Source organism: Setaria viridis, chromosome 6 (assembly GCF_005286985.2).
Source record: "Setaria viridis chromosome 6, Setaria_viridis_v4.0, whole genome shotgun sequence".
Classification (NCBI taxonomy): Eukaryota; Viridiplantae; Streptophyta; class Magnoliopsida; order Poales; family Poaceae; genus Setaria; species Setaria viridis.
Genome location: NC_048268.2, coordinates 32,592,974 through 32,609,647, shown reverse-complemented (window position 1 = coordinate 32,609,647; position 16,674 = coordinate 32,592,974). Strand labels below are relative to the sequence as shown.

The following is a 16,674-nucleotide window of genomic DNA, read 5'->3' as shown; positions in this document are numbered from 1 at the left end:
GAACAGGACAGGGAGAACCACACTTGGGATGGTCAGGGTGGTGTGTCTCGTTGGACAAGAAGTCAAGAACAGGCTCCTGGAGTCCTGGTACTGTTGTGCGACAAAGTCAAAAGTCCTCCCCCAGCCGGATCGTAGTATAGGACAATAGCGCCATCAAGGCTGGCGCCACATACTGCTTACCAGCCGAGGAAGAAAAAACAAAAGTTTCTGTAACCGACCTATGCTTACTTTGTGGTGCTCTCGCATTTGGCCGCTGTTGCAGCGCTTCCATCCCATGCAGAGTATACTTCCTACAGCTAGCATCCTTGTTCAATGCGTGCGTATTCCAAAGAAAAAGTTAGTGCGTGTATACAAAGGTAGTGTATAATGCATGACTGGAAAACTCGCCACAAATCAGGATCAGTCCATGCAAAAGTCACCGGCCCACAGAGTGAGGTGGTCTGTGGTACTAGTTTGATCAGGAAATTTCAGCAGGATTTACTCCCCTCAAGGATACTGAAAGTCCGAATAACCTCCTAAACTCTGCTATTTGGTCCAATTTACCTTATAATGTAAGTTATCTTTCTTGTTTCCCTACATAAGTTGAATTTTAATTTAAAATTTTGCAAGGTGGTAGTGGACATTGGAATCTATGTTAAAAAAAATAGACTATGAACTTTGGAGCTTCTAGATATATCCAGATTGATCAAACAGGAGTGACCACAGCGGTTCAAGGAACGATGGGTTACTTGGATCCAATGTACTATTACACGGGCCAACTAACGGAAAAGAGCGATGTCTTCAGTTTTGGTGTTCTTCTCATAGAATTGCTTGCTTGAAAGAAGCCATATGTTTGTCGGCAATGACAGCCTTGTTTCACATTTTGTCTCGCTGCTCGCAGGAGGCAAAGTGGTTACCATAATAGATCCTCAAGTCATGGAGGAAGATGGAGAAAATCCATGAATTGGCAACACTAGCAGCCATGTGTACAAAACTGAAGGGAGAAGACAGGCCTACAATGAGGGAAAGTCGAGATGACCGTTGGAAACTTGCTAATTAAGAAGAGGCAGGTTCCATGTAACGGAACACAAATGAGAAATGATGGGATCAAACTACAGCTCATTACATGCCAACTAATAGAGATTCCAAGGAAGCAAGCAGGCAATCACAATGGAAGAGGAAATGTTGTTATCAGCAACCTATCCCGGTGACTTATTTACATTCCTGAACAAGACTTATTTACATTCCTGAACAACACTTCGTATACTCATTTCTGATGTTTCTGCGCACAGCAAGGCAATGAAGAAGCGTCACTTACTTTATTCTCGTCCAAATTATTATGTAGATCTTTAATGAAATACGATAGTGTGGCTTTTGGTTCTGCATATTTCCGTTCATTAGTAATGTGTAAAGCCTATAATTCTTGTGCACAGTCAGTTAACTTTTTTGTTTTGAGAAACAGAATATGTTAACTGAACCTGATATGTTATCCCTATTCTGCTTTCTGTTCAAAGCAGAGTACTGGTTTTGTCTTTGTATTCTTGAGATAATGCAGCATAATAATTGTTCTGTACAGGCATGTTTCAATGTTTGTGCAGGCATCATTGTACTTGTACAGTTTGGAAAATCAAATGATGCACGAGCATCATCTAAAATGGAGAAAAGAAAAGCACCTTGCTTGGACGAATATCCAAAGCCACCTTCCCATCTTTATCTCAGGACTTCGAGCAGATTGCAGACCTGAACACAATCAGCAGCATCCGTTACTTTATCACCCAACATCCCAAATCGAATACTTCTATGGAGAAAATGAAAATTAACATGGAGGGAAGACATTATACATGTCAGGGTACTGCTGCCCTGTGTTCACTAAGGAAGGCCATCCTCATTCATTTGCACAGGACACACCAGCACAATCCCCTTCTTCCATGGTCATTAATTGACCATTGTGATGACTGATGAGTAGTTTCCTGTCGTCATGCCCAAAACCGGCAGCGAGCAGAGCTACTTCATGGACACGGAGTCAGGCGCTTGCTGCCTTCCCGGCCAGGGGCCTGAACACGTATACACAATCACCGCGTTGCCGCCGCGGCTTGGCCTGCAGCTCTGCGCGGCCGCGCGGGGGAACCTCCATGGGTCCATCTCAAACCGCGCTCCTTCTCAGCCTAGCGCCATCGTGCGGCGAAGCGGCTGCGGCCGCGGACAGTGGCGAGAGCAGGCGGCGGGGAGGGGTGTGTTGGAATTGATATTGGCTTAGTCAAAGGACCAAATCTTAAGGGGGTTAACTACCTAACTACCATCCCACGTTGCCCTGGTTTGGGGCGACAAACTGACCAAGGGTCTCGTCGCAAGGACCGGCCGGTGCTATATAAGAAGGGGCACTCCACCCCAAACAATTTGAAGGTAAGTTTTTCTCCTAATCAGTTTTGCACGGGGCACGGACTTGAAGACCTCCACGGGCCACTGTCATGCTGTGATGGTGTTTCTCGTCAGGATCGACATCATGCCTGCTTCCTATGCACGGGGTCGTCAGCGTCCTTTAAAGGAATCTTCTAAGCTACATGTAAGTCAGATTAAGTCATGATTAATTACTATCTTAGATGTTCATGTAATTAGGCTACCAGATCCGTCAATCAGAAATGTGTTATTTCCTACATTTGGTATCAAGAGTCAAAGTTAGTCTAATCATGAACCCTAAACATCACCCGATCCGGCTTAGGCCAATTTCAATGTGCCTTTAGCCCTGCAGATTAGGTGTTGATGTGCGATTAAATCAATTCGTGCTTGTCAGTGTGCATTCAGATCCATGTCGTGAGCTTTAAGTACGAATTTCATGTGCATCTAGCCAATTAGATACTAGCTGTGGTTAATCAGTACCCAAGTGTGCCAATCAGTACCGGATTAGGGTTAATTTCATATTTAATTAAGTGATTATGGTTAGTTAATCTCGAGTATACCCAAATCTCGCACTGTCAGTACCCAAACTCGTGCAATTAAGCCCAAACCTGTGCGATTAGTACTCAAATCAGTAAAATTGAATGTGCATCAGCTCGTGCAATTAAGCCCAAACCTGTGCGATTAGTACTCAAATCAGTAAAATTGAATGTGCATCAGCATTTAGAAGGAGGGGAGATCGAATCGATAAGATCAGAAATTCCGAAATCCCCAAATCAGCAGAACTAACTCGCCTCCATTAATGGCCGCGCACGGCATCAGTGCCGCCGTGCGTGGCTATCGCCGCACCCTCTTTGACCGGCCGCATCAGATGCGGCGCACGACATCAGGATCACAACTATTGATCGTGATCTAGATATTTTCAGATAACCCCTAAATTGGATCGTAATTATTAATCACGATCAACTTTTTTCCATAAACCCCCCTAACTTGGGTCCAGGTTATTTGCAAGATGGTCTACCTTCTGCGGTGCTACCTGTTCTCTCCGACTCTACTCCGGCGACGGGACGGTCATCTCCCCGTAGAGAATGGGCTTCCGGCTCCCCTCCTTCACCGCCGGATCTCCCTGCCACGCCCCCTCCTACTCCGTTGTCTAGGGCTCGGAGACACGCGTCGGTGGAGGTAGCAGGTCGTGTTGGGGGGGGGGTGATGATGCTTTGGTCAATGCTCAGCATCCTCCGTGCCGGATGGATTCGAGTTTCCCCTCCATCCAAAAGCGTCAAATGGAAGCTATCGCCCCTTCACGCGAGGCGCGGCCACGGAACGCAGTGAGTGCAGCTGAGACGAGAAGGGTGCTGGTCGTTTGTGGAGGCGGCGGCGGATTGGCGGAGCCGTGGAAGCGATGCAACGCAAGTGGCGGCGCATAGCACAGTGGGTTGGGGCAATGGAGGAGGTCACACGTTGGGGGACGTCGGATTGGACACCGACGGTGTCTCGACGGATCGGCAAAGGTTTTCGTTACTTGCGCTTGTCCCCCTCTTCTTTTTCTATTTTACTTTTGATTTTCTATGATGTTGCGTTCAGAGAATCGTTTGTGTTTGCTAGTCCATCAACCCGTGCTCCTGCACGGGCTAATGTTTTTAAAAGTTATTAAATTTGAAAATTATTTAAAAATTAAACTCCTAGCTAATAATTAAAATTGTTTACCTACTACTTTTATTTTTTAATACTTTAACATAATACTCATACAAATATGTACCTATATTTATCTATAAACTTTTTGACTACATGCACACTTTTTTTCATATTGTATCGCACCTCCGTACATTGTATTTAGCATAAAAATTAATATTTTTCATCAATTCCTCACATACATGTATAAATGGTCTAAATGGTGACACTCATAATGTGTATATATTTTAACTTAATATTTCTATATTAACAATGACATAAATAAGTAATTTAAAGTTATATATTAATTTACTTTTGGACATTTCTATATCCATATGAAGATAATTAGATTAACATCTAGGCGTTTACTTAATAACAACATACGTAACTTAGATACAATTTTTGAATGACATTTTAAATTACGCTTTTATAATGATATGTATGAGTTAATTGGATGAAGATTATAAGGTACTTTAGATTATTTTTTATAATGGCCGACCTCAGTAATTAGATATAGGTTTAGAGTTTGTTTTGAATATTTTCATAATGATAGTGGTGGTAAATTTTAAAGAAAATATAATAGATCAATGACTATGATTATTAGAGTTTACAGGATTGGTGTTTGATGTTTTTGGTTTTTTTGAGAATTTTTAGTATTTGTCTTTTTTTATAGCGTGCCTCGTGGGAGCTAATGCGGAATCTCCAATGAAAAAAATGAGACCACAATTCTACAAAACTATTACGATGAGCTACATCTCATTTGTTAAATATTCGAACGCAATACTTATATAGATATATACTTATTATCTTCATCCGATTGTGATATATTTTAGTTAGTAATTATTGTATAATATTTTTATCCACATTTATAATCTTTAACTTTTCACTTTGCATCACAGGTATGCGCGTGAATTTATTTAATGGACCCTAAGTTTGAGCTATAATTTTAACATAGAAACCTATATTCTCATCACTTGCTCTGTATCTTTATAAATAGTGATGCACATCATACGTATATACCTTAGTTATTATATCAATAGTAATAATGTAAGAAATAGAAGATTTAGACTCATATATTATTGTGTACTTTTTAATTAAGGTGATTGGATTCAAATGTAGGGTTACCTCATGTTATTTTTAATAATGACTTATGTGGGTAATATAGATACAAATTTAAGGATTACTTTATTTTTTTTAAGTATGAGTGGTGGGCAATTTAGTTGCAAATTTAGGAGGTTATTTTAAATACTGTCTATGATGGCACGGGTGGGTAATTTTGATGAAGATTAAGGTGTTACTTTAGTTAATTTTATATAATGGCAGATGTTGGTAATTTAGATATAGATTTTGAAGGTTACTTTAAGATATTTTATTTTTATAATAGCATAGGTGGGTAATTTTTTAGAAAACATAATATATCCAATAACTATAATAATTTGAGTCTACCTATTGATAGCCAGATGTTTGGTTTTTTTAGAATTTCTCTCTTTTTTAGAGTGTCCACCTAGGAATCTTAGGTGGTTTCATTTGGAGGCTTCAAAAGGAGACTCCAATTAGTAATAGTAAGATTTGTTCTTTAGAATCAGAGATATTGCACATGAGCATCACATTGGATGAAAAATAGCGGATTGATTATTGGTGTGAGCTTAAAGATAGGTACATCTCCGCACTATTTTTCATAGATCAAAACTTTGAACATTCTCCTTGATGATAGCTTGTATAATAGTAAAGGTATCTTACTTTGCAGCTGAAGGTACATTCCAATTGATCAAACATTAGGTCAGTAGCTACACCAGCTCTGCAGTTAACATTTGGTTATTTGAATCCAATGTGCCATCACACAGGCCGACTGACAAACACCGGGTGGGGTTTTCAGTTTAAGTGTTCTGCTTATACAGTTGATCACTTTAAAGAAATCTTTCGTCTATAGGTTCAATAATGATGGTAGCCTCATTTCTCATCATGTCTCACTACTGAAAAATATTGACCTGGTGGACGTAATAGGATCCGCAGGTCATGGGAGAGGACAATGGAGTAGTAGTCCAAGGAGAGGACTGCCACTAGTTTGGTGGGTTTTTTTAACCGCCCTAGCAGCTTCTACCTATTAAGATTTTGTATCGCTTACTAAAATACATGCTAAGGCATATTCCAGAAAAAGGATGATATCTTCGCATAACCTACTTACTGTTCTTGTTTCTACTCAACTGTGGGATTCGTGTACACTGGAACTACTGAACCGTGTAAAACTAAAATCGGACCCTAGCCTTCAAATCGATTTGTGCAGTGGAGCTGCCCTGATGGAGAGGGAAGCAGGCGCTCGTAAAGGCCAACGGTCTGAGCCGATGACCATGTGCTCACACCTCGCGGTCACCGTCCGCGCTGGCCTCAGCCATGCCCGGTGACTCGGTGAGCACTGCGCCATCCCTCTCGTAGTGCCCATGCGCGATGCGCGGAACTGCCATGTCGAAGTCATCTCCTAAGCTCCATGCGCCGTGCAGGTCTAGCACAGTTACCCCTAGCTTCGCAGGCGGTGCAGGTTGATTAAGCGGGTTTTGCGGCTGTCCGCTAATGCAACTGTGCCGCTGGCTGTCATCCGATGGACTTAGTTGCAGTCCTGGCTGCGTGCAGCTTGGCCAGTCGCCGCAAGACCGGCGCCGGGGAGCTGGTGGAGACACACCCGGCCGCGTACAAGCTTGACCAGTCGCCGCACGAGGTCTCTGATGAGACCCAATTGCGAATGAAAACTGAAAAACCGGGGAGCCGCCATGATTAGCAAAACCGGGTTAGTCAAGTCTAAGTCAGCGCGCGTTCTTCTCTCACTGAAAGGCAACGAGCCAACGACCCCAAGAGGCCAAGACTAACCGTCCCCACACGGCCACACCCACCACTACACCACTCCTACCTTGCTGGCTTCTACTACTCTCTCTGGTCTCTGCCTCATATTAGCTCCCGATTACCAAATCGTCGCTGCTTGTATCAAACCGTCCCTAGTGCAGTTGTGCTGCTCTGCAGTCTGCAGGGCAGCAGAGGGTTGACGCTCCTGAGCCAAGACGACAACAGCGCCATACTGCCCATGCTTTCATGGAGGTAAGCATTGTACTCCCTATGCTGTCTTTTTTGGGACGGAGGGAGTAGTAATAACTCTGTGTCCTTGACCGGACGAGATATAGTTGCTGTGCTGGAAAAGGCTCCAGAAGAGAAATCATTTGACCGTACACGCACACATGAAGAAGGCAGGTAGTAGAGGATTTATAGCTTTGGCTGCCGTAGTTGGCTCGCTGCTGCTGCTGCTGCCCCCGCCGTTCGCTGGCGCGGCACCAGTTCCTGCGGCCGCCATCAGGCCTGATGGGCCTGGGACAGGGAGTAACTGCACCAGGAGCTGCGGCGACATTGACATCCCGTACCCATTCGGCGTCGAGCCTGGGTGCTACCACGCCGCCTGGTTCAACCTCACTTGCGACAGCTCCTACCAGCCGCCGCAGCTGTTCCTCGGCGACGGCACCGTGCAGGTGCTGGAGATCTCCGTCCCCGACGGCACGGTGCGCATCAACAGCAGCCAGTTGATGTACACGGTCGATGTGGGTGTCAGCACCGCGAGCGGGCCATGGGGCGGGGGCCTTCCACGGGGCGGGCCGTTCTTCCTGTCGGAGTCACGGAGCAGCGTGGCGCTGGTAGGCTGCGGCGCCCAGGTCGAGCTCCGAGGCGGAGACGACAACAGCTTGATCGCTTCTTGCGCCGCTGTCTGCCCGCTCGATACCGACCGGCGGATAGTCGTCGAGAAAAGAAGCAGCGCCTGCACAGGCGTCGGCTGCTGCCAGGCAGACATCGTTCTGGGCTACGATTTCTACGACATCCAGATCAACAAGCTCAACGGGTCAGTTTATGCTCTTGCAAGTTCCGTGTACTTGGTTGATCAGGGTTTTAGCTACACAGACGAGATGAGTGGCGTTGTTTATGGCCACTTTCCTGAAGCGCTCCCGGCCACGCTAGATTGGGTAATCAGCAATGCAGGATGTGGTTCTGTATATAGAAACGACACCACCGTCGATGAATGCCGCAGCACCGACAGTTTCTGCCTAGAAGCACAGTACAATATTGGCAGTCGTGGGCGTCGGTGCAGCTGCGATGATGGTTATCAAGGCAACCCTTACGTCCAGGATGGATGCCGAGGTACCAAGTAGTACCATATCCCTATACATGATACGATGAATCTGCATAGTACAGAGCTAGTTAGTACTGTAGAGTACTTAACATTAATTCCCTCCTAATCAAATCAATGGCTTTGTGCGTACCTAGATATCGACGAATGCCGTTTTCCAGACATATACCCATGTTATGGCCACTGCGAGAATTACAATGGGAGTTTCAGTTGCCAGTGCCATCCTGGCTATTATGGAAATGCTTCTGTTCCAAATGGATGCCAAGGTACGTACAAGAATGCAAACCAGATTGATGGTCTTACACTTACAATATTCATACCTCCGCAACTAGTATATTAATTCTTGTTTTAATTTGTTACTTTGCTTCCTAATATGCGTATGCTCGCATCAATGACTGTTGTATATTTACTATTGTAGACATAAACGAGTGTCTGGACCAGGAAGGCCACTCGTGCTACGGCATCTGCTTAAACTTGCCTGGAACTTTCCAGTGCCAATGTCCTATTGGAACACATGGAAATGCTTCCAGAAAATTGGGATGTGTTGCATACAAGAACTCATCCGCAGGTGACAAGCCACTTTGTGAACCTGTTACTAATTCCTTCCAACTTCATCTGTTCGCTTGCACGAAATGCATGATTTTGAACAACACCCCCCCCCCCCCCCCCCCCCCCCTCCCACGTTTCATTTTTCAGTTTCAGGTTTAGGCATCGGGCTAGGAGTCTCTGGTGGCACAAGTCTTTTGCTTCTAGCATTTGGTAGTCCCTTCATAATTCGAAAAATCAAGGAGAGGAAGGTGAAGAAGATGAAAGAGAAATATTTCAGCCAAAATCATGGCTTACTATTGCAGCAATTGCTAACACATAAGGCAGACATTGGTGAAAGGATGATAATTACTTTAGAAGAGCTAGAGAAGGCCACAAATAATTTTGATAAAGCTCGTGTGGTTGGTGGTGGAGGGCATGGTATTGTATTTAAAGGAATTTTAGATCTGCATGTTGTGGCAATTAAGAAGTCTAAGATAGTGGTACAAAAAAAATCGATGAATTCATAAATGAAGTTGCAGTTCTTTCTCAAGTAAACCACAGAAATGTGGTGAAGCTATTAGGATGCTGCCTTGAGACAGAAGTCCCATTACTAGTTTATGAGTTCATTTCAAATGGAACCCTTTATCATCATCTTCATGTTGAATGACCTATATCACTACCATGGGATGATCGGATGAGGATTGCGATGGAAGTTGCCAGAGCACTATCCTATTTACATTCAGCTACTTCAATGCCAATATTTCATAGAGATATTAAGTCTGCCAACATACTACTTGATGAAAGTTTAGTTGCAAAAGTATCCGACTTTGGAGCTTCTCGATATATACCAGTTGACAAAACAGGGATCACTACAGCATTTCAAGGAACAATCGGTTACCTTGATCCAGAATACTATTATACTGGCCGACTAACAGATAAGAGTGATGTCTTCAGTTTTGGTGTACTTCTTGTAGAACTACTCACAAGAAAGAAACCATTTGTCTATCGGACCGATGATGGGGATGGTCTTGTTTCACATTTTATCTCACTACTCACGGAAGGCAAACTGGTTGGCCTCATAGACCCTCAAATCATGGAGGATGAAGTTGCAGTAGTCTATGAAGTAGCAATACTAGCGGCAATGTGTACTAAATTGAGGAGAGAAGACCGACCTACAATGAGAGAAGCTGAGATGAGACTTGAAAACTTACTAGTTAAGAAGAAGCAGATTCCATGTACTACGACACCAAGGGAATATAATGAGCATAATACTCTGGTTCACTGCATGTCAATTGAAAGGGTTAACAAGGAAGCAAGCAGACAATACACAATGGAAGACGAAATAGTTTTGTCAGCAAACTACCCCCGATGAACTTATGCGGTCATGAACAATGATGAGCTTACATGATTTTGCTCTCAATTGTTCTGAAAATATTTTGGCAAATGCATTTGTTATATTGCTGATTTTTGTATAGCTCCTTCCATGAATGCTCTACAGAAAGTAGTGATGTGCTTAATGTTTGCTAATCGAACATCACATGGTATTATTTTTTTTCCCAGCCTGCTGTAAGCCTGGAAGGACCAAGGAGTAAAAAGCAGAATGCTGTACGTTTCTGTATTCTTGAGTTGAGACAATGCAGCTGAATGGTTTTCAGTATCCTGCTTGCTCATGCAATGACATGTGGCAGTGCGAGTGCAATGTGGTATAATTTGGACACTGAAATGTAGGCATCGACGAACACAATCTGCAAACTAGTAAATGAAATGCAGCTTGGCTGGACGATGTGCACCCATCTTCCTCAGAATTGAAAGTAAATTTGGAATGATGATGCTGGATGAATTCAAGCAGCAAATTAGCAAAGGATCATCCAACAAGACAAACCCAACATTTAAATGAAGAAATTTAAAATCAAAGTGGAGGAAGACCGAAGATGCCATGGAACCTTGCTGTTCGAGAGGGTTCTAAAATAATGGCTACCATTTGCAGTACCCCCTTCTTCTATCCCTCTCGCAAAAGCTACTTCGTTACAATTGAAGAAACAACACAACACCTCAAAGAAAAAACATCACTGGTAAATGAACTCCGGGTATCATTGTTAGTTCGAGCCACCGCCATAAACGAACACCGCGAGCCTCCTCCTCATCACCCCTGCATTACCATCCTCCCCACCCCACACCGCCGGCGCCGGCGCAGCGTAGACTCAACTAAAGCACTGAGGCATTCGCTTGCTGTTGCAGCTGCAGCCCGAGGATGCCGCTTGGTGGTAGCGAATCCCACCGGCGTGTTGCGCTTCCGCCGCCCCCGGGGTGGAATTGAGTCGAGAGAGCATCCCAGAGAGCGGCGAAGGGGATGAATAGGGGTAGCGCGTGTTTCCGCCCCGGGGCGGCGAGTCTGCGGCGGCCGACGGCTTCCCGCCGGCTTGGATGGGAGAGTGCGCGTCGTGTGGTATGGCTCGGTTGGCCCGGGTTGCACGTTGGGCTACTGCACAATGAACAGCATGTGTTTAGGGCCCACAATGAGCCTCCCTGTTACCGACCCATAAAGCTCAACCATCATCTCTTATCATCTTTCAAACAAAAACTCCGGAACATATGCCCGCAAAGGGAAAAAAAAAAGGAAAAAAAGAACCCCACTCCGTAACATTTGAAACAGGAACGTGATGCTAACACCACCCGCAAAATAAAATCATGATGCTAACACCAGCTGCACCAACAAACTCTGTCAGCAGGCATCAACAAACGAATTCACAGCAACGTCAATCAAAATGACTTGGAGCTGAGCATTACCTGCTATTCTGCACAAGACAGCAACTACCTTCCTACATACTTCAATCAACACAGCTAAACAAAACTAAGATGCCGCTAATGTACAGACTACTGAGCCAGCCAGGGGGCTCCTAGCAACAACGGTGTACAGTGACAAAGGAGTGTCAGCAACAAGCCCAGTCTTGTTAGGCGGTATACCCTGGAACCTACAAGTTACTGCCTTCAGCGGGTGAATCCACATACAAAGCTACTTAAACTACAGGGGGTTTTCCTAAACATGTACAACCTTACGGAGCCATTGTCATGTCAAATGCTAATTAGACAGTTACTGTCTGCTCGAGCAACCTCTGAACCTGCGAATGGAAACAAGGTAACCCACATTACAACAGGAATGGCCTCAGGTAAATAGTAGAAACGTTGCAAGAGCGCTCAATAAAACAAGTGGGGAAAAGGTAGTCCATAGAACATTAGCCATCCACTCTCTAAGATGAACAAGAAAAGGACAGGATGAACTTTGTTCCATTACAGAATTGGCTCTGAAAACATCTATATTTCTAGTCCACCTCTGGAGACACAAAATATGGTATGAGACTAACTGTTAAGATGTGCAAGCACTTGCTCAGGTTTACGATAGACAACGATTGTCATACCTGCATGGCTTATGACGATAATAACCTTATGATTTTCTTTTACATTATGTACGAAATAACGACATCGATTACACAAACATCCAAATATGCTTCTGAACAAAACTGCTTATCCCATCTCCATAAATGACAAGCTATCCATGTAAACATAAATCTTATTCAAATCATAATGTCAAAACTTCAGACCCAACATGGCTGGCAGGTGTAACATTAGACCAGTTTGTGACATTATTCAAATCTTATTTGACACTAGAAGGGATCAGCCAGGTTAATTTGTAACATTAGACCAGTTTGTGATTGATGCGATGTGTTACGCTTGGAATCTAATTACTAACTACTTAGAGGAATCTGTCAACTGCAGTAGGATTTTGAGGCTATGGCGGCACAAAGGCAAATCCAAAAATTAGGAAGAGATTGTTTTGGAAAAGTCAATGTAATATCAAACAGAACCTTAGGAGACCTCATAAAACAGGCTCTGGCATCACAAAGTGTGTATATCTCATAAAAAGAAAGAAAGAATCTTGTTAAGTTTGCTTAATGCAAATTATGTTGCATTTCCTGTAAACAGGAAGAACCTCTCCTACAGATGTCCCAAATTCCAATAAAGAATAGTCAACTGTCCATATGCCAAGAGAAGTCCTTACAACAACTAAATTTGGCTCCGATTTTCATTTCTGAAGGATTTCTTTTAAAAAAAATACAAACCAAGTCTTTTGTTACACTGTAAAATTGGAAATGTCTCGTAATGCTATTTGCCCATCCAGCAAGGCATACTATGATCCCATCCAAAAAAATAGATTAACTACCATAAAAGCAGATGGAGGATCTCTAAAGTAATGCCAACTCAGCAGCTTAGCGCGATATCAGCTAGCTCGAATAAATAAAGCCAGTGAGCCACTGGAGGCTTCTCTTGAATAAGGGAATGTTCAACGATGCAGCTGATTGCATGCATTTATTGTATATTCATCTAATATAGTAACAGTCAGCTGTTTTGTGCCTACGGCCAGGGTTTATGGATAGGGGGTACACTGATCTGTGGGTGAGGCTCTTGTTCTTGATGTTAATACAAAGTTCTGAAGCTAAGCCTGCAATACACTATACAGGACAGAGTGGAATCCATGGTTGTATTCTAGTAGGAATGATAATGGCAACAGAGTGAAGCTTTGCTGACAGTGGGTAAAACAGGGAGACTACGCAAAACAGCAATGGTTGAGACCGCGTGGTGCAACAATGTTGTCACAAATACATCAAATTGCCAATGAGGCATGCATCTGCCCCTGGTCTCTCAGGTAAAAAAGGCATGCATCTGCTGCCATGGCCACAAAGCACAGCCTGGTTAGTACTTAGTAGTGCCAACTGCCAAGAGAGCAACCACGGTGCTTGCTCCAGGGCTATGACCATAAAACAATCCCCAGCTTCTGTTCTAGGCTTATCAACAGAAGACATGAAGCTTTGCCAAATTGAACACTATCTTGTCAAGATTGTCTTGAAACTAGTGGAACACTGGAACCCAACATAGTACAAATACTACCTACCTCTTTCAATATTATTTGCAACAGGAGTACTGCATGAAAGGTAAATACGTACAGCAGTAACAGCACAAAATCGTCATAACTTACCTTATACCTCAAGAAGATTTGCCAGCATCGGATCCATCTGAAGAGGAGCTATCACTATCTGAGTCTGCCAGAAGAATGGTAGGTGATCAGGCTATGTCCGTACATATAATTACTACTAAGCTTCATGCAGCAGTTATGAGCTTAACGTCAGCAAGGGAAGTTGAGGGAAGTATTACCACTAGAAGACGATCCTGAATCACTGCTGGAGCTGCTTGAATTGCTTGAACTACTCGCATTTTGTCTATTCTCACCATTTTGCTCTAGCGCAGACGTTGCCTGTTGCTCACCTGCAATAGAATCTGTTTGCAACAAAATTTTAAATTTGTTCTCTTGTAATGTGTTTTTAAGATAGAAAATAGAGCTAACCTTTCTCAATTTGCTTCGGAGATTTTTCACCAACATTAGGTTCTTGGGTGAACTGAGTCTGCAAAACATGAAACAGTAGTTTTCAGTACTGATAATAGTTCTGCTTAAAACAATAGTACTATTGCTAAAAATGAATGACAGTGCTCATACTGGTTGTGGTTGTTGTACAAAGTGCTGTGCACGCAATTCAGCATCTTGTCTGGCAAGCATTGCACGCTCAGCCTTTCTCTTTTGCTTGCTCAGGTTCTTCTTGTAGTTAGCTACAAACCTGTCAAGCTCCCAAAGTGTCTCAGCATCCATGCTATCAATTTCAACCTCAATCTCATCCTCATGCTGCCTAACTGATAGATTCTTGTTCTTAATGACTTGTACAAGAGCATCAAGTTTCTCCGGAGGCAAATTCTGGAGGTTCTCGCTAAGCTTACGCTTCTCATCTATTGTCATGTCCCTCTTATTTGGATCTTTTGCCCTTGGTTTCTTCATTGATGGAGTCCGGCTATAAGTGGGAGTATGACTGATTGGCCTTGAAGAGTCCAACGCCATATGGTGTTTCATGGAATCCGACCTCTCTAGGTAGCGCAAGTCAATCGGTGGAGGTGGAAACTTCTTTGGCAATGGAGGACAGGATGCGAGATAGTTAACCTCAGCCTCAATCTCAGGCCACTGTGCCTCAAAAATTTCTGACAACTGCTCTGCCATGAAGTGCACATCCTGTCCCCTCGGGTTATATGTCATTGCATTATGGAAAGTGAGCCGCACATCATCAGCGAACTCCTTTGGGTTCCTGTACTGCCCCTGGCTAAGCCGCGCCCTTATCGTGCCAAGATCCATTGGGTGCTTAATAATTGTAAAATAGTCATGCAAACCAAGTGCAACTGGATCGACAGGGTTGTTGAACACCCACCCAAACTTGTGCTTCATTAGCCGGCTCAGAAGAGATGAGGACTTCTTGAATGCATGAGAGTATAACCTCCGCTCGGCATCAAAGTCTGCGCCACGGGATCCTAGGGACCTGTGTTTCTTCTTGTGGTGCTTGGATTTCTTGCGCCCATGTGAATCTGAGGGTGGGATTCTATCATTGGCAAGCAAAAACTCGGACTTTTGGTATAATTGATTAGCCTTAGGCGTCCGTTTCTCCATCTCAAAGGCTTCATTATGAACTACCGAAACGGTTAGTGGCCTGCGCAGCAGAGAGCGGACAGGTGGAACCGCAGCAGTGAACTGCGCAGACAAGGGCATCACCATATCACCAGCTGAGAACTGCGACTGCACGTACCCAGCGTCCATCACCTGCTGCTGCGGCACCACCACCAGGGGCAAAAGCGCGGGCGCGGAAGCCTCCTGCTGTGTCAGGGCCTCGGCGGCATCCTTAAGGCGCTCGGATAGCACCCGCACCTGGTCGAGCTCCCCCGCCAGCCGCCGCCGCAGCTCACTCCTCACCCTGCGCTTCCTTGCCTTCTCGGCCTTCTCAGCCGCAAGGGCCGCCCGGTCGACGCCGTGGCCATTGGGAACGGCGCCGCCGCCGTCCCGGTTCTGCCCCGACGAGGGGTCCCCGGTGGAGGCACCGCGTTCCCCAGGCAGCGTCGGGGCGGGAGGCGAGGCAGCCGCAACCGGATCGGGCCGCGCCGCAGCGCCCCCGGCCTCCGCGCGGCGGATGGAGCGGCGAATCGAGGATAGGGTTTCGGAAAGGGGATTAGGGTTAGGGGTGGGGGCGGAGGCGGGGGCGGAGGCAGGGGCTGCTGCGGGGGCAGGGGCAGGGGCGGGGGCGGGAGCTGGAGAGCGGACGGGGCCTGGTTCTGGAGGAGGAGGTTTAGGGGTTTTGCGGGGGTACTTGCGGGAGTAGACCTTGATCTCCGCGTCCCAGCGCGACTTGGTCGGAACGGCGGGAGCAGCCGGCACCTCCACGGCCGGGACGGGGCCCGGCGTCGGTAGTGGCGGAACCAGGATTTCGGAGGGTGGTATTCCCATTTCCTAGGCGGATCCGGCGAGGTCAAGGCGGCGGAGAGAGGACGAGGCGGCGGTTGAGGTCGTCTGCGGCAGCGCCGGCGCCGGGGACGTCCCCGGCGCCAGCGAGGCGGCAGTGGATGTCGTCGGCGGGGCGCGCCGGCGCTAGCGTGGTGGCGGTGGAGGCAATGGAGCCAGGAGAAGGGCGGCGCTCGGGAGGAAGAAGAAGAGAGCAGTGGGCCAGTGGCGAAGCGAGCGTAGGACGGTAGGGGTCGGCCTTATACCCCGACCGACGATCGGCGCAGAACCGCCTTGTGCCTTCTTTTGGGGCTCCCTATCTATCTATCCGTTCGTAAGCTTCATCCTGAAATCAGCAGCAGCCCAACAACAGAAATACGGACAGCCCACGCGCGCCAAGCAACTATAACTAGACGAGAGAGCCCAATAAGCTGTGGAACGCATAGACCACATGAAGTTTTTCAAAAAAAAAATTCTAATCCATATACAAGTATATAAGAGCATAGTGCCTAAAATAAAATTGCAAAAATCAGTTTGGGGAAGAAACAAAAAAAAACCAGCTCCAATAATAACATAAGGGGCT

General features: G+C 45.5%; 1 protein-coding gene and 1 pseudogene across 1 annotated transcript; one reads left to right on the top strand and one right to left on the bottom strand.

The window, feature by feature from the left end:
* The first annotated feature begins 5,560 nt into the window (after window positions 1-5,560).
* On the top strand, window positions 5,561-10,401 carry LOC117860679 (wall-associated receptor kinase 3-like; annotated as a pseudogene).
* A 1,035-nt stretch (window positions 10,402-11,436) lies between these two features.
* LOC117860680 (uncharacterized) lies at window positions 11,437-16,330 on the bottom strand. The gene is made up of 5 exons (XM_034744058.2): window positions 14,280-16,330; window positions 14,130-14,187; window positions 13,940-14,062; window positions 13,764-13,827; window positions 11,437-11,850 (listed from the first exon to the last, which is right to left on the bottom strand). The coding sequence occupies exons 1-4, from the start codon at window positions 16,095-16,097 to the stop codon at window positions 13,772-13,774; spliced, it is 2,055 nt and encodes a 684-aa protein (XP_034599949.1). The 5' UTR covers window positions 16,098-16,330; the 3' UTR covers window positions 11,437-11,850; window positions 13,764-13,771.
* Between the last annotated feature and the right edge of the window lie 344 nt (window positions 16,331-16,674).

Bases quoted from the DNA above. Each gene is read 5' to 3' on its own strand.
- LOC117860680 (XM_034744058.2), bottom strand. From the start codon at position 16,097: ATGGGAATACCACCCTCCGAAATCCTGGTTCCGCCACTACCGACGCCG. The intron at 14,063-14,129 runs GTTAGCTCTATT...TGTTGCAAACAG, and splicing joins TCCGAAGCAAATTGAGAAAG to ATTCTATTGCAGGTGAGCAA. The intron at 13,828-13,939 runs GTAATACTTCCC...TTCTTCTGGCAG, and splicing joins TTCAGGATCGTCTTCTAGTG to ACTCAGATAGTGATAGCTCC.